Source organism: Quercus lobata, chromosome 9 (assembly GCF_001633185.2).
Source record: "Quercus lobata isolate SW786 chromosome 9, ValleyOak3.0 Primary Assembly, whole genome shotgun sequence".
In the NCBI taxonomy this organism is placed as follows: domain Eukaryota; kingdom Viridiplantae; phylum Streptophyta; class Magnoliopsida; order Fagales; family Fagaceae; genus Quercus; species Quercus lobata.
In genome coordinates, this window is record NC_044912.1 from 54,942,524 (window position 1) to 54,967,799 (window position 25,276).

At 38.6% G+C, this 25,276-nt stretch overlaps 3 protein-coding genes across 4 annotated transcripts in view; all 3 read left to right on the forward strand.

The window, feature by feature from the left end:
• The first annotated feature begins 4,332 nt into the window (after positions 1–4,332).
• Positions 4,333–4,857, forward strand: LOC115962041. The gene has a single exon (XM_031080906.1). It carries the CDS (start codon positions 4,333–4,335, stop codon positions 4,855–4,857), a length of 525 nt encoding a protein of 174 aa, XP_030936766.1.
• Positions 4,858–5,980: 1,123 nt separating this feature from the next.
• Positions 5,981–7,192, forward strand: LOC115962042. The gene has a single exon (XM_031080907.1). The coding sequence runs from the start codon at positions 5,981–5,983 to the stop codon at positions 7,190–7,192; it is 1,212 nt and encodes a 403-aa protein (XP_030936767.1).
• A 2,154-nt stretch (positions 7,193–9,346) lies between these two features.
• Positions 9,347–25,276, forward strand: part of LOC115960169 (GDSL esterase/lipase EXL3-like) — a 17,265-nt gene continuing 1,335 nt past the window's right edge. The window contains exons 1-5 of one of the 2 annotated variants that reach the window (XM_031078925.1): positions 9,347–9,740; positions 12,677–12,807; positions 13,047–13,280; positions 13,634–13,889; positions 14,006–14,154. In XM_031078925.1, the coding sequence (XP_030934785.1) occupies positions 9,461–9,740; positions 12,677–12,807; positions 13,047–13,280; positions 13,634–13,889; positions 14,006–14,154 (1,050 nt within the window). In that variant the 5' untranslated portion in view covers positions 9,347–9,460. Of the gene's footprint in view, positions 9,741–12,676; positions 12,808–13,046; positions 13,281–13,633; positions 13,890–14,005; positions 14,303–25,276 lie in introns of those variants that run through there. The other variant, XM_031078924.1, reaches the window with a different exon arrangement.

Genomic DNA, 25,276 nt, shown 5'->3' on the forward strand with positions numbered 1-25,276 from the left:
TTAGCAAAGTGTATGCATGTTATGTGTGAAAACAATGAGAGATATGACTACAAAACTGCAAGATGGATACAAAAAAAAAAAATCAATGCAATACATTTCATGTGAATTCTAAACATAAATGATGCATGGGAAAATCAAATTTTTGAAAAACAGAGCAATTTAATGCAAAAACTCCTCAAAGCACAATATTTCATGAATAAAATGCATGAGTATGAGATGAAACGTTTTTCAAAAACACCTGAATTCAACCCAGATCTTCCAAAAAAAATTTCAATCAATTTGTCCTCGAAGCGCAAACATTAAACACATTTTGTATTAAAATCAAGGAACTTTTAATCTTGGATGGCCACAACAAAATCACACACAATATAATGTACTAAGTTTAGCAAATAGTAACTTGTGTAGTGTGTGCAACTAGTAAAAACTTGAGATATATGTGAGGTGATATGTAAATAGCAATCAATCACAAAGTCTACAAAATTCATCACATTGGATTTAAAAGAAACTATCACCTAAAGAGTTACATCATATAACTCCCACATCTCCTAGATCATAAGCTTGCAATCATGTAAGTTTCTTGAATTTATGCCTCATAATATACACACCAATTTTAAGTCATGTGATTTTGGCATCAAGCCTGATAGTACACACCAATTTTAAGTATTAAGCAATTAAACCGAGGCTTCACGTTATGTTCTTTTTGTGTATGTGCTACACTTTCTCAAGAACAAAATCTTACGATATGCACTAAGGTGTTCATGATTGGTTAGTGAACAGTGGTGAGATGGTTATTTATGCCTTTCTCTAAAGGTTCAAGTCTGACAGTCAAAGACATGTGACTTCAAGATCAAAACAAAGTGATCAAAACCATAAACATCTTTCCCACACAACATGCACTACAAAGCTTCAACTAGTAAAGTGCAATAAGTAAGCTCATCAAGGCTAAACAAGGTACATAAACTTGTTATGTAAAGATAATATGACCAATCTTTGATTATAAATCCAAGATGTGAAATACAAAACACAAAAATCCTTTTGGTTTTAAAAAATTTATGACCAAAAACAAAAAGCACACATTGTGTTAAATGAACAATGCAAATGCAATGCATGACAGTGCTTAACTAAGCTATAGAGGGTACACAAGCAAGAAATATCAATTTTTTAATTAACCTATGAGTACAAGTACAAACTAGTACATACTCACACAAAATCAGAAATAGCTTAGCACTTATTTAACACATACTATTCAAGTTTCTCCACAATGTCAAGCATGTTCTAAATCAAGAGAGAGATATCATAACTCATGTAATCCTCAAGAAAAATAAAACTAGACACAAAATAAAATATTTTTGTCTTTTTGAAATTTTTTTCAATGTTTTTGGATTTTTTTTTTCTAATAAAAAACAGCCTAAAAAAAACACGACCAAAAACAGAAACAAAACATGTACACAATTAATTGAAAGAATTAAATCAGGAACAAGTTAGCAACACTCACCTTGGAGAATCTTTTCTCACCCATCTAGCACGAGTCTTTGGTTTTGTAGGTGAAAATCTGTGTGAAGCAAAGTGTATTTGAGGGATTACACCAATCTTCTGAGAAAGACTAAAATCCTGCAAATTCCTTTCATAAGCTAACAAGCTTAAATTTTTCAAAATAATATGAAACAATTTATATGGACTTGTGGCAGGAGAAATATCATCACAAATCCTAGATTGAAACACAAAATGCTTAAATTTCAGTTTATGACAATTAGGATGAATGTGACCATGGACACCACAAAAGTGACAAACAGGAACAAATTTAGGAACATCAGTATTCCTAATAGCAAATCTAGTCTCAGATTTCGGCTTTTGCCTCAACAAAGAACAATTTCGTCTAATATGACCAACAACACCACAAAGGTGACAGGTAGGCACAAAAACATATTTATTATGCTCTCTAACAGTAGGTTTAGACTTAGGTTTAGAAACTTTAGCATCAACATCAGAACTTTTACCTTTGTCTAACCTAGCAAAATAAGCCTTTTCTTTATTATTCCTCTTGAAAGGAGGGATATAAACTTTCTCAATTTTAGGCTTAAGAGAAGCAGAAACACTTCTGTTATCAATAGCAGGCTTGGTACAAGTCAAATTTTCAATTTTAGCTTTAGATTCAACTAACTCTTGTTCCAAGCTTTTCATCTTCTCATCTTGAGAGGAAATTTGATTTCCCAAAAATTCATTATTTTTATTAGATTCATCTAATCTAACAACCAATTCCTTTTTTTCAAGATTAGCTAATTTTAACTCTTCCTTGAATTTCTTAGCAATTTTCATAGATTTTAATAATTCCTTACGAAGAGTTTCACAAGCATCAATAAAATCAACAGAAGCATGAGCAGAAACATGATCAGAAAGACACTTCAAATTATCCATGACAACAGGGGTCAAGGATCAGCTCTTAGATCAAAAGATCTAAAACAAAAGAGCTACCCGCTCTGATACAACTTGATAGTTTTTAGACCTCTTAAAACCACAATCAGATTAACCTAGGTAATTAGCCAAGTGATTACTTAGTCAAATTAACAAATCTAGGTTAACACAAATATATCATATCAACATATAGCAGTGGAAAATAAATAACATAAGATATGATCACCTAGGAAAACCAAACCGGTAAAAAACTTGGGGAGGATTTAACCTAACTATCCTCAAGGTAAAAAGCAAATCCACTAGAAAGAATTGAAATTCATACAATAAGACTTACAAGCCCCCACGCTTGACTTCATATTGCTACCCACCAGTAGAACTTACTGACACGACCACGTGCAAACTCCGAATCCACGGACTTCTTCTTTCTTTGGCCTTTGCAAAACACAAACACCCCCGTTTGTGACTTTGAGATCCCACTCAAAAGTTTAGCAACACAAACTCTCCTGTTTGTGACTTCAAGACCACTCTTAAAGGTTTAGATCATCAGCACCTCTGATGACTAAAGAAGACAACAACTTCTACAATATCGGATCTTGAGATTCTTCAAGGAATAGCACCGATAGAAGACATAAGAGAGCTTTTTAGGAACAAAACCCTAAATACAAAAGAGACACACTCTTTTCTCTCTGAAAAGCCTTATAAAAACGTGCTTAGGGTTTCTTTTATATACTGGGAGAAGTAGATTAGAAACCCTAATCCTAAATGGGCTTAAACTGTTGTTTGGGTTTAATTAAAAATTCTGCAGATACGACTTTCGATCGATCAAGCCTATCTTTCGATCGATCAAACCAAACAGATTATGAAATCTTCTTCCTGTAGCTTGTATGTTCTTGAATCTTGACTTGAATCATCTTGAGCATTGTCTAATAATACCTATAGATTTTAAGATCCATATCTAGACAAGTTTGTGTTCACGATTTGCCAATTGTTCTAAACATTTAGAACCTAACACAAGACATATCCTGGTAAAATACATCCCATTGAGATCACCCTAAAAACACATCCAAAATGTCCACAGGAGGACTATCATAAATAAGAAAATCAGTCTTCATCCTAAAGCTCATCCTAGCTAAACCATCAGCACATTGATTGGCTTGTCAGAAGTAATGATTGATATGGGCTTGATGGAAACAGGTAAGCACTTAGATAAATCTGCATCGAGATTAATTTCTCCCAAGCCTGTGGTTCGAGGGGCCACACAAGGCTCGGGTTCTATCCAACACTTAGATATAACTGCATCGTGGTTAATTTCCCCCAAGCCTGTGGTCCGAGGGGCCATACAGGACTTAGGTTCTGTTTAACACTTAGATAAAACTGCATAGTAGTTAATTTCCCCCTAACCTGTGGTCCGAGGAGCCAGACAGGGTTTGGGTTCTGTTTAACACTTAGATAAAACTGCGTAGTAGTTAATTTCCCCTTAGCCTGTGGTTTGAGGAGCCAGACAGGATTTGGGTTCTGTTTAACACTTAGATAAAACTACGTAGTAGTTAATTTCCCCTTAGCCTGTGGTCCGAGGAGCCAGACAGGATTTAGGTTTTGTTTAACACTTAGATAAAACTACATAGTAGTTAATTTCCCCTTAGCCTATTGTCCAAGGAGTTAGACAGGATTTGGGTTCTGAAAAACCACTTGGACCGGCTGGTCCGGGAGGGAAAGTTAAGACACCTCTTGCATCATCTTGTTGGACTGCAGGAGCAGTCAAACATCGAAACAAGGCAAAGCACATTGAGGCCGCCCATTGGCACGATAAATTTCATTCTTGCTGTACCAGGAAGAATCGGTTCCCATCCTTTCAGAGTGATGTCGGTGGCCTGACTCCTCATTGAAGCTGACGACCAAGAATCCAAGAGGGCTAAAGGGATGGCCACGCCCCTAATCGGATTCTCGGATGAGGATAAACTTGGAACCCTCCAGCCCCACGACAAAGCTCTAGTTGTCACGCTCAGGATTGGGGGATATGACGCGAAGAGGGTGCTAGTCGATCAGGGCACCGCCGTGGAAGTCATGTACCTCAACTTGTACAAGGGGCTGAAGCTGAAACCAGAGGACCTAACGGCATACAACTCCCCTTTGGTGAGTTTCGAAGGGAAAACCGTCACTCCGAAAGGCCTGATTAGGCTGCCTATACAGACAGGCTCGGACATAGTGGAGGCGGACTTCATAGTGGTAAACGCTTACTCGCCCTACACCACCATTGTAGCCAGATTGTGGCTTCACGCCCTAGGGGTTGTGTCATCAACCTTACACCAAAAGGTGAAGTACCCATCGGAGGGTAGGGTGAAAGAAGTAATAGGGGACCAAGTCATGGCCCGGCAATGCATTGTGTCCGCCATCTCCCGACGACCGAGTATTGAGCCCTCCACTTCAGCCGAGAATGGCTTATAGCAATTAACAACCCCGGCCTTAGCCTCGGGTAGTGGGGACCCGCCGAGGGGGCGAGTTGTGAGGATTTGGAACAAGTTCTTGTAAGCTCCAACCCGAAAATATTTTTTCAGGTTAGCTCAGAATTGCCGCGCCAAGAGAAGGAAACCCTAATTGACTTTCTCAGACAGAATGTGAACGTGTTTGCATGGAACGCCTACGAGGCTCCGGGGGTCGATCCAAATTTCATTTGCCACCACCTTAATGTTAGCCCAACCGTGACACCTAATAAGCAACCTCCTCGGCGACCATCGAAATAGCATGCAGATGCGGCGAGAGAGAAGGTGATGAAATTGAAGAAAGCGAGGGCTATCAAAGAGGTATTTTACTCCGAGTGGCTGGCCAACACCGTTGTGGTGAAGAAGAAGAGTGGGAAATTGCGGATCTGCGTGGACTTCACAGACCTGAACAAGGTCTACCCGAAGGATCCTTTCCCTATGCCTTGGATAGACCGATTGGTGGATTCGACCGTGGGACACCCTCGAATGAGCTTTTTGGATGCCTTCCAAGGCTACCATCAAATACCCCTAACTGCCGACGACCAAGAAAAAACAACTTTTATCACCCCCGTTGAAAACTACCACTATAAGGTAATGCTCTTTGGCTTGAAGAATGCCGAGTCGACCTACCAGAGGATGATGACCAGGATATTTGAACTACAGATGGGTAAGAGCATTGAAGTCTATATAGACGACATGGTGGTGAAGAGCAAGTTAGTTTCCAACCACGTCAGAGACCTTGTCGATGTCTTTGAAATTCTGAGAAAGTATAGGCTGCGCCTAAACGCGTCCAAGTGTTCATTCGGAGTGGGGTCAGGGAAATTCTTAGGTTACATGGTGACCCATAGAGGTATTGAAGTCAGCCCCGACCAAATTAGAGCTATCCATAGCCTGCAGCCTCCTCGAAACCCCAAAGAGGTCCAAAAACTCACCGGCATTATAGCCACCTTAAACCGTTTTATCTCCCGCTCGGCGAACAGTGCAGGCCTTTCTTCCTCTTATTAAACAAGTGGAAGGGGTTCGAGTGAACTGAAGAATGCGCCTTAGCCTTCCAGCAGCTTAAGGAGTATCTGTCTCAGCCGCTAATCATGTCCAGTCCTGAAGCCGACGAGGTTTTATTCGCCTATATTGCTGTGGCCCCTCACGCAGTGAGCCTAGTGCTAATCCGGGAAGACAACGGCACACAACGGCTTTTCTACTACGTGAGCAAATCATTGCAGGAAGCAAAAATCCGTTACCTCCCCCTCGAAAAGGCTGTATTGGCAATCGTACAAGCCACGCGAAAGCTCCCCCACTACTTCCAGGCACATACCGTTGTTGTACTAACCCAACTCCCATTCAGATTAATACTCAGGAGCGCCGATTACACGGGTAGAATAGCAAAGTGGGGGACGATTCTTGGCGCCTTCGACATTTGGTACATGCCTCGTACCGCTCTGAAGGGCCAAGTCCTCGTAGATCTGGTAGCTGAGTTTGCCGAACCCTCATCAGAAGGAGGAGGAGGGCTACTATACTCAGACGAAAAACTGATCGGTGCAGTCTCTCGGCAAGAACCCACTTGTTGGAAAGCATACGTCGATGGCGCGGCCAGCCAAAGGGGCTCAAGGGTGGGGCTCGTCCTGATTTTCCTCGAGGGGATTACCATCGAAAAATCGTTAAGGCTAGTCTTCTCCGCCACGAATAACGAGGCAGAGTATGAGGCCTTGTTGGAAGGAATGTCTATGATCCAGAAACTAGGCAGGAAATCTATAAGCATCTTCTCGGACTCAAGACTTGTCGTGGGACAAGTAAATGGGGAATTGGACGCGAGGGATGAAAGAATGCAAAAGTACCTAGTCCAAGTCAAGTGCTTGCAAGTGCATTTCAACTATTTCAGCCTAATGCACATATCCAGGAGCAAGAACACCCACGCTGACTCCCTTGCAACGCTCGCCATGTCCTCGGCGCAACCCCTCCCTCAAGTCATACTCGTAGAAGATCTATACAGGCCATCGATGGTGAGAACCGAGTTGGTGCATGTTCACAGCGTCAGGGCAAGGCCAAGCTGGATGGATCCTCCAGTACTATTTTTAAAGAATGACATCTTACCTGAAGATAAGAATGAGGCCGACAAGATTAGAAGAAAGGCTTCTCGATTCTGGCTATCTGAGGACTCCAAACTGTATAAGCGCTCATTTTCAGGACCGTACTTGCTATGCGTGCATTCAGATGCCACTGAGGCTATCCTAGAGGAATTGCACGAAGGAATTTGTGGGAGCCATATGGGGGGTAGGTCTTTGTCCCATAGGGCCATAGGCTAAGGGGAAATTAACTACTATGCAGTTTTATCTAAGTGTTAAACAGAACTCAAATCCTGTCTGGCTCCTCAGACCACAGGCTAAAGGGAAATTAACTACTACGCAATTTTATCTAAGTGTTAAACATAAACCAAATCCTGTCTGGCTCCTCAAACCATAGGCTAGGGGGAAATTAACTACTATGCAGTTTTATCTAAGTGTTAAACAGAATCCAAATCCTGTCTGGCCCTTCGGACCACAGGCTAGGGGGAAATTAACCACGATGCAATTTTATCTAAGTTTTAAACAGAACCCAAGTCCTGTCTGGTTCCTCGGACCACAGGCTTAGGGGAAATTAACTACTACGCAGTTTTATCTAAGTGTTAAACAAAACCCAAATCCTGTCTGGCTCCTCAGACCACAGGCTAGGGGGAAATTAACTACTACGCAGTTTTATCTAAGTGTTAAACAGAACCCAAGTCCTGTGTGGCCCCTCGGACCAAAGGTTTGGGGGAAATTAACCACGATGCAATTATATCTAAGTGTTGGACAGAACCCGAGCCCTGTGTGGCCCCTCGGACCACAGGCTTGGGAGAAATTAATCTCGATGCAGATTTATCTAGGTGCTTACCCGTTTCCATCAAGCCCATATCAATCATTGCTTCTGACAAGCCAATCAATGTGCTGATGGTTTAGGTAGGATGAGCTTTAGGATGAAGACTGATTTTCTTATTTATGATAGTCCTCTTGTGGACGTTTTAGATGTTTTTTAGGGTGACCTCAATGGGATGTATTTTAACAGGATATGTCTTGAACCTTGTTATGGTGCTTAGTTTTTTTTTTTTTTTTTTTTTTTTTTTTTTTTTTTTTTATTTATCGCCTTTCATAAAAAATAAAAAAAATAAAAAAAAACCATTATTATCTCTCTCTGTTTTTGCCATTATGTACTGTCATTCTTTTTTATTGCAAGTTATGTTTTGGGGGAAGATATGGTAAAGCTTTTTTTTTTTTTTTAAGAAGGAAAGATATAGTAAAGCTACTGTCTGAATGTGTGGTAAAAAAGAAAGTAGCTTTTTATGTGTTGTATAGCACTTCAAAAATGTGGCGGAAGGTGAATTGATGTTTGTGTATTTGTTTATAATATATTATTATGTTATATGTAAAAATGGTATGGTTGAGTTTGTAACTTAAATTATATATATATATATATATATTTATATATATGTAATAATATAGTATGCCAAAGGCCTTGTAACTGAATTGGCACCTCCCCATGTTCAAAGTGCTTGGGGGTCTAGGGGAGAAAGGGTTCAAGCTGCGGGGTTAGTAGCATGTTGTAATTATTTCGCAAAAAAAGAAGAGAAAGAAAGTAATCATATAGTGTTGTATATATTGAGTGATGTATTTATATTTTGTATTATTATCTTGCTTCAAACTTTATTTGGTTTTGTTTGGTTGGCATCTCTTGATATGTCCATGACATCTGGAGCGCGAATCTTTCTTCTCCCATTCTAACTATTAAAATTATCAACAAAAAAAAAAAAAAAAATTTGAATGACTTGTTTATAATTTATAAATGACTGGTTTTTAATTTTTATGACATAAATTACATGTTTGGGATCTTCCATTAAAAATTTAAAGAATTTTGTTACATTATAAACATTATTTTCTTAGTTATTACAATTTACTACTTATTCGTTCAGGTACGTTAAGATTCAAGATAGTGATCATAATATCTTATATTAATGGGTAAAAGATGGTTGGCTTATAACGAGAACACCATATGATCTAATTCAATTCCACCTTCATTGGTGGCCTAAGCAAATTAATTCATGTCGAACAAATTGTTATGACATGAAATGACGAGTTGGTTGGACATGTGATGTGAGTTAATTAGACCATTGTTTTGGAAGTATTTAATTCTCAACTGTCTGATAGCAAAAATTTGGTTAAATTTTCAATTTTGTACTCTAACCATTTGACACAATTCAATCTTTGAGATTGCCCTAAATAGGAATCTAGCTACCAACTTTAGGAAGAACTCTATTATGTTTCCGGTGCATGTTACTTCTCCCCTCACATGAGGGTGGACCTCACACTTGTGAGGTCGAAGTAACATGCACCAGAAACAAAATATAACTTCTCCAACTTTAGAGTTTAGAGTGTACATATAAAGCATTGCAGTTTGTATGGAAGCAATATTGAAGACCAACAAGTCATTTCATTTCCTTCTATTCTTTCATTTTAAATTCGAAATTATTGAAAGAATCCCAAGAAGAGAATTCTAGAGCAATGCTTCAATTAAAAATGGAACATTTTTCTTTATCAACCAAGTTCTTCTTTCTTTCTTTTGTTTTTGCCGTTTTGTGTAGATCAGAAGCGGTTATTCAGATACCAAATAATGAGACAGTTCCAGCAGTCATTATGTTTGGAGACTCCATCGTTGATACGGGCAACAACAATGGTCTTATATCAGCGATGAAGTGTGATTTTCCTCCTTATGGGAGAGATTTTAATGGAGGAATGCCAACGGGAAGATTTTCAAATGGAAAGGTTCCCTCAGACTACTTAGGTTGTTTGAAAACTCTCTCTCTCTCTCTCTCACACACACACACACACCATTCATGGTCATGAAGTATATGTTGTCTTGCTGCTTGCTAACACTTTTTTCTTTCTCTTTTCTAGAACACATACACACGTTAATATTCATGGTCTTGACTCTTGACACACGCACAGTGTTACTAACACTTTTTTTTCTCTCTTTTCTAAAGCTATTTCACTACCATTTTTTAGGTCATGGTGACATGGTTTGACGAGATAAAGATTTAAAAGTATACTTTGAAACTTCATATTTAGCTTTGTGACTATTCTATGTCAAACCATTTTTGTAGGTTTTTTTTTGGTTTCAATAGAAATATTAGGGTTTAAATCTTCTCTTTCCACTTAATATATACATATAAACTTTTTCACTAATTACTAAATCTAAGATTCTCTATAAACTCTTTGAGATTTCACATGGAATCAATGAAATGATAATTAATGCATCTTTAACTCCAAAAAGTGAGGAAAGTACATGTTAACTTCCGAAATCCAATTCCAAAATGAGTTATAGGGTAGGAAAAATAAGATTGTGGGACTCAATGGGTGCATGTCTAATATATGAACGGAAAAGCATAAATTATCAAGTCATCTTCTTAGGTTGTTGATGTCTTTCTCTCTTTTTATATATATATATATATATAATATTTTTTTATTGCTATTAAATATATGAGAAATGTTATATTCACAACATTTTCACAACAAATTCTAAATAGTAAGTTATTATTTGTACTTATAGTTGGGCAAAAATGTAATATTTAAGTTATGGATTCAAATTAGAACCAATAACAACTTACCACTTATGATTTGTTGTAAAATTATTGTGAAAATATTGTTGGCATAACACTTCTCTAAATATAACTTGTAGATAAACTCTTTCTATAAATTTTGTTTCTAAAAAAAAATTGGCCTATAATAAGAGATTTATTGGCCTAAAATGTATTACAACACAAGATATAAAGGCTGTATAGTGAGACTCCAATTAACACATAATATATACAGTTTTTTTTTTTTTAGAATATAATCTATATATACAAAAAAATTCACACTTAAATGGAGGTAGGACTCTCGATACCCCGTCTCCACACAAACGGACCTAACTCGTTACGAAAGTAACGAAACTATATTTTTTTGTTGAACAAAGAAACTATATTTTTATGCTATTCTAGAATTTTTAACTAATCACCGCGTTCTCTTGGTGCGATAGTCACTCCACAAGTATAAGTGCTTGTTGGGTGTGGGTTACAAGGGCTGGGGTTCAAGTCTCTAGGAGAAAATTTCACACACATATATACTTAAATTAGGTTAGAGTAGAAATTCTATCTTGTATTAAAATATATATATATATATATATATATCTAATTGTTTATTTTTCTAAAAATAAACGTTAAAAGTTATTCATTCTAAGAAAAAAAAATTTTTTTTAAAAAAAAGTTATTACATGTGGAGACCCACATCCCTACCAAAATCCAAGCCGAATCAATGTAAAAGTCTTCGACATTAAAAAATCGAACCAACTGGCTTTATTTCACTTAAATGCTGGAGAAATTATAAAGTCCCCTGGTGGACCACGTCATTTGTTCACCATTCCACTAAAAAACTTTCACTTGTTTAAAATTGCTGAGTCAATAATTAATTTCTGTTTAAAAATTTTTTCTAACTAACAATTTTAAACAAGTGGAAGTTTTTTAGTGGAATGGTAGACCATATCATTTGTCCACCATGTGAATTTTATAATTTCTCTATATGCTAGGAGGTGAAATACTGAAATTCATGAATTGAATTCATTTTTTATTTATTTTATTTATAATTCATTTTTTATTTTATTTATTTATTTGGCATGTATTCAGGAAGAAAAAAAAAAAAACAAAAACAAAAACAAAAAAACAAAAAAAAAATGTAAAAAAAGTTTCTGACATCGATGACAATTATCTGGCTAGGTTTAGTGACTTTATTCTTCAGGCCATATCTAACCTCAATTCATGCTGACACACACGACCAGGTTTATTTACTGTGATTTCGTTGGGCCAAGAATTTATGATCCATTCAGCCAAAAAAAAAAAAAAAAGAATTTATGATCCCATCAAACGTTTTTAATGTGTATTATTGTACAAAAGCATTTTATCTTACGAAAAGAAAATTACAAACTTTGTCCTGTACGTGCTTCCCTACAAAATTTATACGTTTCAGTACTAAATGATCGGTGTCCGTTCACATGTTGGGAAGACGACACTTTTGGTAAAGACTTTGGTTCAGAATTTTAAAATATTGGCTTTAGTTAACGGGTATTTCTAAAACATTTGTTAATAGATTATTTTATAGAAATTTTGATATTATGTTTATATGAAAAATAAAATATTGTAAAAAATTTTATTTTTTTCCTATAAAATTTTTTAAAAAATATTTCATATAGGTTAACAAAACCCAAAAACAATCTCCTAGAGCTCTTGGTGCATTTCTTTTCTCTCATTTTTATCAAACTCTTTCAAAACAATAATAATAATAATAAAAAGTTTCAAGATTATGTGTTTTGAGTTAATTATGTCATATTAATTTTTTAACTCTTTTATTTATTTTTTATATGTGAGACTTTCGCTCACACACACACATATATATGCCTAACATTACGGGTCTCTAATCCAATCAATGGTTGGCCTCTCATAGCATAAAGTTTCCAAATATAAAAATTCATTGGGCTTTGTAGGTCAAGTGTGAATAATTAAATCAAAATTTTAAAATTGTAATTCGGAAGCATGTGATTTCAAATTGTTAAACCAAACAAGTCGAAACTCCTAAGTTTCAAAATCCTAAATTGGTCATTGTGTTCCTTAGAGTTTTTCTTTTTATTTCCATCATTAAAATAATTCAATATGTAATAGAATTTTTCTTCTTTCCCTCCCCCTTTTTTAGTGGAAGAATTGGGAATTAAAGACCTCCTACCAGCTTATAGGGATCCAAGTTTGCAGCCCAAAGATCTCTTGACAGGTGTAAGCTTTGCATCTGGTGGCACAGGATACGATCCTTTGACACCTAAAATAGTGGTATGCACATTTTAGACTCTCCTTTTTCTCTTATAGTTCGCTAGTTATAATGCCGATGAAAGATTTAAACTCTAAACATCTTCGTTATAAATACCAAAAAGTGTCAGTTGAACTATAAAACTTTTGTTACATTTTAAAAAGTTTTTTTTTTTTATTTATAATTTTCATTATATAATAATTTTTTTATATTATTCATTGTTTTTTCTTATACTTATTTTTCATTTTTTGAGCACATATAGTCAGTCATACCACTATCTGAGCAATTACAAGATTTCAAGCAATACATAGGGAAGTTGAAAGGAATTGTTGGAGAAGAGAGAACAAACTTCATATTAGCCAAAAGTGTAGTTTTTGTGGTGGCGAGCAGTAATGACATTGCCAATACCTATTTTCTTACTGGAATAAGGAAAGCTGAATATGATATTCCATCTTATGCTGATCTTTTACTCAATTCAGCTTCTAATTTCATCAAGGTAACTTCATCTTCTTTTTCTTATATCCCCCCCCCCCCCCCCTCTTATAATTGGTGATGTTCAAGTTCACTAGTGACATAGGCCCAAATTATCGAAAAGATATTTCATGAATTTGATATGTATACATGTATCAAATATAGATGATAATTATTGCAAGTTAACTTTTATTCTTACCTTATTAACAATTAACACCTTCTAAGTAGGACTCGCGAACTGTATATCTTGGACCATGACCAGGAAATTAAATATTCAAACACTATATATAAAATATATTACTTAATTCTTTGGTGGTAAGGTATAATATAGTGGTACCAAGGTGGAATAAATGATTTTTTTTTTAATAAAAAATTAAGGAACTATATGGACTGGGGGCACGAAGGATTGGTGTTTTCAGTGCACCACCACTAGGATGTGTGCCATCACAGCGACTTTTGGTTGGAGGCTCAGAAACTGAGTGTGCAAAACAACCCAATCAAGCATCACAAGTGTTCAATGATAAACTTTCTAGGGAGTTGGGTTACCTTAACAACAATTTGCCTAATGCAAAGGTGGTCTATATTGATGTCTACAACCCCATACTTGATCTCGTAACAAATCCAAAGAAATATGGTACTATTCCTTTCTCCTTTATAATTTTAAACAGTTTTTTTTAATTTTTTTTTATTTTAAATTTCTAATTTTATCTTATTTAGGATATCTAATATTTGGTATATTGTAAAATTCAGGCTTTGAGATTGCAAATAAAGGGTGTTGTGGCACTGGAACTGTAGAGGTAGCAATACTTTGCAACCAATTAGACCATCATCACACTTGTACCGATGACTCTAAGTACGTGTTTTTTGACAGTTATCATCCTACAGAAAAAGCTTACAAGATAATTGTCAATCAGCTCATTACAAAATATATCTACAACTTCGTTTGAGATTGATGATTTTCCTCAACTCTCAATTAATTATCAACCAGACTTTGCAAATTCTTTTTCCTCTTATTGAAATGGGGATCGCCCTATTTTCTTTATGAAATATTATTGTAAGTTGTAACAATTAATTAGTTCTGAAAGTTTCATTGAGCTTGACCCAAATAAAAGGGATTAGGTATTGAGTTGGGAGTGCCAATTTGTGGACACGGCCACGTGACACCTCTTGGAAAGGGTTTTTAAGAAAAAGAAAGGTTTGATTTTGGGAGTATTTTTTTATTAGAAAAATCATGAGTCATAAAAAAAGTTAAGGAGTCGCCACTTATTTTATTATTTTTTTTTTTTAGGGAAAACAAAACAAGAAATAAAAACCCTTTCTTTTTTATTTGATTGACTCAATGAATAAGGAAAATGGTCTACGTCCACCAAGGATAAGTTGGGGGGTCGAATTATGCCATGGGAAAGTATGAGGCACCAACGCACGCCCGATATGTCTACCGGTCTCTACTAAATAAGTAAGGACTATTTGATGTTCAATTAATCGTTCAATGGGCACAATATTATTAATCGAATTCATTACACCAAATCAAGCAAGTAGTTGATTTTATGGCATGGAGGCCTAAAGCTAAATCATAAGACATGATAACGATGATAAAAAGAAGCAGCAAGTTAATAACAAAACAAAACGATGACAAAGAAATTAATAAGCAGGCCAAGGAATTGATATAACAACTACAATAAAAAGTATGTGTAAATGAATAAGGAAAATGGTCTACGTCCACCAAGGATAAGTTGGGGGGCCGAATTATGCCATGGGAAAGTATGAGGCACCAATGCATGCCCAATATGTCTACGGGTCTCTACTAAATAAGTAAGGACTATTTGATGTTCAATTAATCATTCAATGGGCACAATATTATTAATCGAATTCATTACACCAAATCAAGCAAGTAGTTGATTTTATGGCATGGTGGCCTAAAGCTAAATCATACGACATGATAACGATGATAAAAAGAAGCAGCAAGTTAATAACAAAACAAGACGATGACAAAGAAATTAACAAGCAGGTCAAGGAATTGATATAACAACTACTATAAAAAGTATGTGTAAACTTAAACTCTTCCAAGTCATGATCTGAGCAACAGGAGAAGATTTCATTTTATGGGAACTAGAAAGATTATACTTTTTTTCTCTTTTTTCTTAAGAAAAGAGTGGCGCTTAATCAGATTAGCTTGTGACTTGGTTTTGATTTGAAGTAAAAAATAAAAGTATATATATATATATATATATATATATTTTTTGTTTGTGGAAGCCAAAAACATAAAGGTTGTTGGAAGCAAAGTGGGTCTAGGCAACTTGTAGATTAGCTACGGTGTGAAAAACTATGCCTTCATCAAAAGCTTTCAATGCATTAGTCCACCTTTTAAGAAGCCACATGCTGACATGATTTAACCCTGTACATTTTTAGACCCCTTAAAACAAGTTGTTTAACCTAATATTTAGCCAAGTTGATTAACAAGTTCATTAATAAGATCTAGGTTAAACACAAGTAAATCATATCATGTGAATAGTGCGAAAAAGTAAAGAACACAATGATATGATAACTTAGGAAAACCAAACCAGTAAAAAACCTGCGGAGGATTTAACCTAGCTATCCTTAAGGGAAACCATATCCATTATGAAAGAATTGAAGTTTTACAATAAGACTTAGACCACTAACATCCTATTGCTACCTCGAGTTGAAAACTTACTACCACAACCACGTGATAGCTCTGAGTCCACGAACTACTTTTTTCCTTGATCCACAGCAACTATAAGTACTCCCACTTGTGTTTTCTTTAAGCTCTTGAAATAGCAACAGAAGAGATCACCAAGCTCTTCACATCAATCTTGATCTTGATAACTCTAAGTATGTATGAAGGTAAACACCTCTAGATCTCACAAGAGATTCACACACACAGCATATCAACAACCTCTAAAACGTGGCTAGGGTTTTTTCTTTAATACTTGAAGCAAAACATAAAACCCTACACGTCATCTGGGCTTGGGCGAGTAAGGGGGCGGTATGGAAGATTGGTCCGCTTCGAAAAGCTGAGCTTTTCGGTTCGCTCCCCTATGTGGTCGACCTTCTTACTAGTCTACCTCCTCTCTCTTGATGGAATATAACAATGCCCAGCTCTGGCTTTGCTTGCGTTCTTCACCGATGCTCGCTGGATGTATCACTCATCCCGCTTCTAAGGTAAGGAGTCTTCTGTGTGTTATAATCTTTATGGGAATGAATCGCATATGTTGGTTGAGAATTGCTCGGGAATTCATTGATAATGACTTTGCCAAGGGGGCTAATCTTCTTTTTTATTGATCGAGACGCTTTCCCTCATCCCACTCGTCCAGCCCTCTTCACGAACTTGTACAATCGATGCCACAAAGATAGCCAACTCGATTATCGAAGAAATAAGGAAACAGGCGACGATTTGGCACCAAATCTCCGGAGGTGTGGAAAGAGCAACTGTGAAAAGCGGAAAAACCATCAAAAAACGACGATTGTTCGTGAAGGTTTCTACAGAAAGACCCCTTAGTTCTGGCAAACAGATCACAATTACAGGTACCTGGGAGCATACCGATGGAATGAACGAAATACGAACAGTTAACATAATATAGTCATAGATCTTAGGTTGTAACTTGATCATGAGCGAAGAGGCAGGGTAAGAAGGGGTTTAGCCAATGGAGATATTAACTCTTCCGGGAACCAGTAACGCGTAAACCATGTCAAACCAAGACCAATCAATATCCGAATGGAACGGATTGGAACTTCTCCTAGAATAGTTTCCAATGCAAAATGAAATTCATAGGATATATATATGAGTAATTCAAAAGAGAAATAGAAATCTTTTTTCACATTTTCTTTTTTAAACTTCTGAAAGCTTGTTCAGAATCTCCACCTTAAGCTCAAAGCAATCCTGCGCCTCATAGAGATAGAGGGACCGCTGTAATACTTCGTAGGAGGGAGTTCTTTCGCCCCCCAAGAGGCGCCTTTGTATGGAGCAAACACTGTCCTCCTCCTATATAACCTGATCAAAGGCGTAGGGATAAGGTGAGACCCTTAGGGGAGGCGGCGCGGCCTCGGGTTCGGTTGAGTGCGTGGGGGCGGGTTAAGAGTTGGAGGGGGCCGGTTCACCAGCCACGGGAAGCCTGACATCCGTCTGCTCGTGAGCCAGATGAGATGATGATATAATTAAGAAAATGAAGAAGAGTAAAAAAATAGAAAACATGAGCAAACACTGGATCAAAGGCATAGGGATCCCTTGTGCTTCGGGTTCGGTTGAGTGCGTGGGGGCCCCGGTTCACCAGCCACGGGAAGCCTGACATCCGTCTGCTCGTGAGCCAGATGAGATGATGATGCTTGGGCGTCAACGAAAACACATATATCCCGCTCCCGTGGCGATCTGGCCGGGGCTCTGATAGTAGAAGAAGAACGATGATTCTTCTGAACCAACCGACCAAATGAAGGGAGATTTGGAAAACAAAGTAAAGCCCAACCATGAAAAAGCCCAAGTAATAATGATATGTCGTAGCTCCTTGAGATTTAACATTATTATAAAATAAATAATGAAATTGAAGAAGTCTTTTTTTTTTTTCTCTGCTCGTTTGTCATTCTATGATAGACATATTTGAAAATGAAGATTAAGGCCCATATAAATAAGGAATGAAGAAGAGTAAAAAAAATAGAAAACATGAGTATTTGCTAGATACTAATGAGAAATCAAGCGATGCCGGGTATTCCGTGCATCTATCACAAGGGGGGCTTGGGACTCGAACCCAAATCTTCCACGACCCCCCACGAATCAGCAAAAACGAAGCTACCAATCCAGTACCTACTTTACTGAGCCATTTAGTCAATGACAGATCCGCTTTGGCATACTACCAAGTTTCACGTTGGCATGTGACACTCTTCTTCCTTGCTTTTCCATACGCTTGTTGGAGAAGGCCGGTGAAGTGTAGGAATGCTGTATGACCGAACTCGAACTCGCGGGAGTCGATCATCTACTTATATACTATGACATTTGTTTGTTGACCTAATAAGATGATAAGATCATGATAAGAAAGGTATCATCGTAGATATGAAATAAATATCTATATCTCTTTAGCATGTTATGGCCTTACATCCTAATCTTTCTGAAGGTTTCATCCTTCGAATTCTGAAAGTACTGTAAGGCGAGTAGAGCAAAGGAAGAAGCTCTTACTCACTTAAGGGTAAGGTGCTAATGCCACTAGCTTGCTGGCTTGTTAGAGCAGCTAGACTGGCACTAGCTCCTAGTGTTTTTAAGCTGTATCCTGTGATCTAAAATGTGCTGTCGGAAGATAGCACGATACCCTTGCCTGGACTTTTTTTATATACCTATGAAGCTGTGACATCTGAAGAATGCCCGATTTCATATGTTTGAACCATCTCCGTTGAGGAAATAATCTTGGACCCGGAATAAGAACTATTTAAATCAGAACTTGCTTGAATAAAAGGTTCCACAACTTTAAATAACTCTTCCATAGGAAACTAATCCAAATTTTTCTTACAATTCGCCACACCAAGGTGAAAGGATTCGAACCTAAACAGATGCGTTGACCAGACTGCGCTACACCTTGTCTTACCCACTCACTAGCTTTTTGTCGTTCGCCTCACCTCACTGCCGATCGCCGCACTCCTTATCTACGCTAAATGTCCGTACCTTACGTTCTTTTTCGCGAAGAGCACCTCGACCGACTGAACCAACGCCTTATCAAACATACTTTGATTTTGTCAAGGCTCTCGTGGGCAGCCGTACATGATACCCGACAGTTTGCACCCGCCTGCAGCGAAGGCCTGGTCAATCGTATATGATCATAAAAATCGGAGTCGCTAACACCCATTTTGAGTTGCCTCGTCCTTAGAGTCAAGCTGGATCTTCATTCTACGAGAAATCTGCCTGTTGATTGTTCAAGTGGGCTGCAAGCAAAGGGAATAAACCCCGAGCGGGATTAGAGGGCACCTCCCTCCAAAAAGGAGGGGGAACACTTAGCCCATATAGGATACATGACCGACACTAAGCACTGCAGCAGCGAGCGGGTTAGCCAAGCAGCAGCTTTTTACGGGACGACTAAGTGCGTTGAAACCAACCTGCGGTTGGATAGTGACTTCCTGTGCTAGTAGACGCTACCTTACCCCCCTTACTAGAGGACCCGAATGAAGCCGCTTGGCAAGAAAGATTAAAAATTTGCTAGATTTTGCTCTGTCGTATTCTCTTAATTTCATTTATTAATTAATTCATTCCAAGCTTCATTCAATTATCTGTCTCGACAAGCTGAATTTTTATAGGTGTTCAGCTCACAAGCTTCACCCAAACGATTTCACTCAAATAGGTGCGTGACTCTATCAAAGGATGGAACAGAACTCCAGTTAGCATTAGATTCTCCTAGTGGTTGATTTGTTGTCAGCATTAGGGGGTTTTGATTACCCTTGTGGCACCTGTGGTGGTTGTCGTTGATGATTTACCATAGACTTCCACACTTATTATCCAAGGGCTGACAATCCCTTGAATAGTAAGGCCTTGGCATCTACCAAGTGCCCTCCTAGGCCTCACCATGAGATGAGGCCTGTGGGTGAGATCGTGTGTGGTCTCAAGTTAATAACAACTCAGGCCTTTGTCTGGGGCAGGTTAACTAATGGTTTCTTGGGTGTCTTGTTAAGAGCAGACATCCAGGGGTGCAACAAAACCTCGCCCAATCCCTTCCTGGGATAAAGAGGCGGAATCTCCCTCACCCTATAAATCGACGGACCGCGATTACAAGACCGGATTCATGAACTTCAGCAAGAACGTGATTCTCTTTTGAGACAAATAGAGCAGCTCCCGCTAAGGGGTGGAACCGCGCAGGATAGATGAAATTGGTCGAGTGGTCTTAGTTGAAGATGTGAGATTGCATGTGTTTATGGATTGAACGAGATTCAAGCTGTGTGTGAAAATGGTTGAATTTGCCAGCAGTGTGAAAGGAATAGTGTCTTGAGAATAAGAATGTATGTAGTATTACCATTCCCCCGGGCGAAAGTAGTTCTTCTCCTCGGGCTCTACTTTTCTATTTTTGACTAATGTAGCCGAAAGAGTTTGCTAGGATGGCTTGGTAAGCAAGCAAGCAGGCGAAAACTCCCAGTTTTTTCTCTTCTTTCTTTTTTTATTTCCTATTATATATATGATAAAAATTTCTTCCTAAAGTCAGGAATGGCAAGATGGGGAACTAAAGAGATACCTTTAAGCCATATTAATTAGTCCAACTCTACTATCTCAATAGGACTAAAGCATACTTCCTTTAGCTGCTAATAGTAGATCAAGGACTTCTGCTTAGAGTCCTAGGAAGAGTAAGAGCAAGACAACAATCTTCCTTCTTTCTCGTATATACAAGTCTGTCTTAAAGGGCTGTCAGTAATAGAAGGAGTCTTTCATATAAGTCCTTGAGGCAAGACACATTGGGTCATTCGGTCACTCACTCCCACTTGAAAGAGCATTTAATGAGGATATCGCTCGGGCCCCCTCCAGCTCTGATTCTCCTCTGCTCACTAAGACCTTGTTAACCTTCTCTCAAGTGAGTGAAGTGACCAATGGAATGGGTATTGGGCACGAGGGAGTACTCTTTTAGTAGACTCCTGTAACTCATTAAGGAAATTAACCCTTGTTTGCACAAGCACGAAAATAAGAAATCTTTCTTTTTGCCCGAAAGCATACATAACTCCTTGATTAACTATTAGCAGCTAAAGGATAAAGGAAGAAGGTGTAGGCACGGAGCGAATATAATCATCTTTTATGTAACTTCAGGGTCAACGGAGGCTAATGCACTATCTCCAGGCTATCGAAGATGAAAGAAACTCTTGAGACTAGAGGATACAAACAGGGAACTCCCTTTTTGCTTGGCTTGACCATATAGGGCAGCTCCACTTCCAGTATTGTTGGAAGAAGCAGTGCAGTGTAAGCAGGTTAGTTTGGGAAGCAGTGAAGGAACCAGAGATAGAATTTAGGAATGCAGTCACGTGTCTTACAACATTAGGGCTTCTAGACTGTGAGGCTATTGAAAGGTACGAATTCAGAAGCCGAGAGCAGCAAAGATGGAAATTCCAGCAAAGGAAGAAGCGATCAGTTGTCCGAATGAAAACCGATCTACTAAGGCCCTATTGAATTAAGTGGGAGAAAGCTCAATCGATGGAAGGGAGGAAGAGAACAGCTACTACAGCTGGGAAAGTTTCTTTGGATAGAAGGAGGAGAAAGGAAGGGGTTGGATTTCCTTGAGTTTCTTTGAGACCAATTTGACGGGCCTTCACTCGTGGAAGAATTGGGCCGTAATAGCAAAGTGAACTCTTTACATAACATAAAGTGAGTCAACTTGCTCGATGTAGGCTTGCTCCTCTTGGCAACCTTCTTCAAGTAGGCTTCTTTCTTCGATAACGCTTAGGAATTCCTAGAGACTGAGCAACTAAGTTGAATTCTATTTCTAGCTTTTTTTATTGCTATATATTTCGTAACTGGGCAGCCAAGTTGAGCAAACAATCACATATGTAAAGAGGTGGGCGAAGACACACCCTGGATGGGCCTTTACTGAAGGAAGACTATTGATCCCTTTGCTGACTCTCTTGTTGCAAACTTATTTCATATTTTGAACTAGGGTTCCCATTTTTTTAGTGTAAAGTGAGCCTGAACGCACTTCATAAGTCTTGCTTGGTTGCCTGTGTTGTTGTTTCAGCAGCCTATTACCCATAAGGTGAATCCATATCCCCATATCCTGAGCCTTGCTTATACAGAAAAATGACCCTCGACCTAGATACGAGCGCGTTGAGCTTTTTAGTGCATTCCGAAAGAAGCGACAAACTTACTCAATAGAGGTGAAAAAAATAGCTTTTAATACGCGTTTAGCAAGCCTTTTAAGGACCACAAACACAAAAGCCATTTGCTTCTCGTTAAGAGAAAGAAGTTTCTAACAACAACTGATATGTTGAAGCAGGCGGTAGGCGAGACAGGAAGGAGCCTCTGAACAATCTGATGAACCGCGCTAAGTGTGCTTTTCTGGCGTCTTTGAGTTTATGTTATAAGCCAACCTTTTCTGATCCTAGTTTATAGTAGGGCAAAGAGTCCTATGCCCTCTATTCTGATGATATGGATTCGACTTGTCGAGTGATTTTTGAAAAGTGAGTTGTCCCTCTTCGGAGTAAAATTATGGTTTGGATGCAGATGATACTGAGACATCGCTTGATGCTGAGGGATCGGATACTTTGTTTCCAGAGAACCTGGATCCTTTGGTTCGGGAAAAGCTGCTTCACGCTCTTGCCTCGGTTGCTTCGCAAGCTTGCGTTGCTCTAAGTTGATCTCTTCTCTTACCTTGAAAAGGAGAGTTTCTGCTCCTCGACCTATTCTTACTTTTGAAAGGATATTAAACCCATGCCTTATGGGGTCCCCCGTGGATTTTTTTTACAAAATATTGTCTATGCCTTCTTCCATCGGATGCATTATCTAAAGGGGGGTAAACAATAGGAAGCTCTTCCTGTCTACTGGTTTATACCACTAAATGATGGCATTAGACCCTAACTACCTTGTTCCTGATTGGATTGCTTGTCTTGATTCTCCTAGTTACTTCTCCACTTAACTCCACTATCAAACTAGGGATATTTGAACTAAGCCGAATCTGTGGAGCGAGGACTGCTAACCCGACTCTATTAATCTGTTACTAAGCCGAATCTGTGGACTGAGTCGCTAACTGCACTCTGTCTTGTCTTGAAAGAGGAACTCCCAATTACAAATCCATATATATACCTATTCTACTTTCCTGCAATAAAGACTCTATGAATCTGATAGCATATGGGGCTTTTACCATAGTAGCTACTCACTCATAACTCCCTCTAACGTAGGGAAGTAATCCAATCCCGAAAACGAAACTATAGTCGCTAACTTCACAAGACACTTGTTAGACGGTTTACAAAGCACCGTTCTTTCTCGAAAGATTAATTCATGCAGGCAAGTTCTTGAACCGAGCTCACTGCCTTCTTCGTTTAGGAGTGCCCTATTGCTCTTTAGTATCAAATCTGTTCCTTCCTTACCTCCCTTTGCTTGGCTATTCGTCTTTAGCGCGCGCTCTTGCTTACCTTGCCCGAGCTTAAGTGAAGCGATCTGTCTTTCCGCTTTAAGATTGATTTTACCGCTGAATTAAAGTAATGAAATTGCCCAGTTAAATAGCATTAGAAGAAGTTTCCCTCTTAACGAGGGATGGTTACATTGTCCTTCCCGGCTCTTTGAGTTGATGACTAGTAATAGAACTCCTAACTTTGGACAAAGAGTGATTGCTGACTTTAGGTGTTAATACTGACTCTGTTGACTTCACTCTTGACAGCTTGTTCTCTTTTTATAGTCACTCACAACTCTTATTAAACACTCCTAGCTATAAGGCAAGAGAGTGACTAGGCCGAAAAGGTGGAGCAAGGGAGTACCTATGAACGAAGAACTGGTAACTAACCTCTTGACTAATGGCTTGCCTTCGTTAGAAGGAAAGAAAGCTTATCCACGAAATCAACGTGTATTGTTTACTTTGCTTTAATGAATGCTTAAATCCCTACTTCCACAGCTTTAATGGGTGATTCTCCATTCCTCATTAGAGTTCGGAAATTTCCTAGAATCATTGCATTCATTATAATAAGTTGAGCTCTTCACAATGCTTAGTCTATGATTCAATTACCAATCCTGAACTCAATTACCAATCATTCAGTCGTTTACCTCGGACTAGCTACTAGTTAGAAGTCCACTCTTATACCTTTGATAGAGCTTTCCTCACTCGTTACTCACTCCTCACATAAGGGGAACTCCTAACATTCCCTCTGAAACAAAAGGGAAGGTAGATTGTGACTAAGCCGAAGCTTCAATACCGTAGACTGACAACGTAACTTGAATACCTTTCCTTGCCTCTGAAATGACAGGTATGCAGTCTGATGTCTCTGTGAATTTGTCCCCCACTAGAGGAGTTTTTGGGGGAGCAAGAAAACGGTTGCGAAGAAGCTATTAGTCATAGATTCCACTCAATCTTTTACACCGATGTATCGTACTCTCTCGACCAGGTTATCATAAGAAAATACTGTGAAATCTTTCCGAAGTGAAAGAAGGAGGGAAGGCGTGCTACAACTAACATAACAACCAGCTGAAAAATGCTAGCTCTAGCTAGGCTATCACGCAATGGCTTTCTCTGATAGAGGCTCATTTCTTCAAGCTCCGCCCAACCTATACAAGGTGCTGTTCGCTTTCGCTCAACCACTAGTGGCTTATGTAGTGGTCAGCATTCCTACGTGCTCCTCCTTGCCCCCCTACTTAAGAATCCAAGTGTGCCCTTTGGATGTTGTCGTGACGCTTTGGTTACGAAGGTTGCCGGGGTCCAGGTTTATGGATGGATTCAGTCAGTGAAAGTCCCTCAAACTCAATCAATATAAACAACATGTTATGACCGGTTAGGCTTGGTTGATTTCGTCAGAAAAGAATGTAGGTTTCGGGGGTTCATTGATTGGTACACCTCCGGTGCTGGTAAGGTTGGGACCATGGTCGTCAGTCTCCGGGTTGCCGGCCGATAAGATCTTTGAGATTAACCAACCAACTGGGTTGGTTTGGTTATTCCTTTCTATTGAAAATGAGTCAGCTGTCTGCGCAAGTCACCTTCTTCTAGGCTCCGCTGGACGACACAACATTCTCGTTCAAATATAGGCCGGCCGTACTTGTAATGGTTCCCAAGGATCCACTAGGACCACTTAGGTCTACGTTGCCACGATATTGTTCTATGGAAGCAGGCGGGCTGTTAGAAGTTCGGCCCGATTTTTTTGGTGTCGTAGGGGAGGGATTGACCTTTTTAACGCATATTCAGTCATACTGTCATGGCCCCACTGATTTGTTTTCGATCAGAGCATCGAGCAGCGCTACCCGGTTCTACTTGACTAAGCCCCGTGCTCGTCCAAGGAGGGAGTTTGCTTTACCCAACTCCCTTTTTGATAACAAGGCAGAAAGCCTCGACCCGACATTCATTAGTTTCGAATGAAGAATGA

Excerpts from the sequence above, each read along its gene's own strand:
- LOC115962041 (XM_031080906.1), top strand. The coding sequence starts at position 4,333 with ATGGCCACGCCCCTAATCGGATTCTCGGATGAGGATAAACTTGGAACC.
- LOC115962042 (XM_031080907.1), top strand. The coding sequence starts at position 5,981 with ATGTCCAGTCCTGAAGCCGACGAGGTTTTATTCGCCTATATTGCTGTG.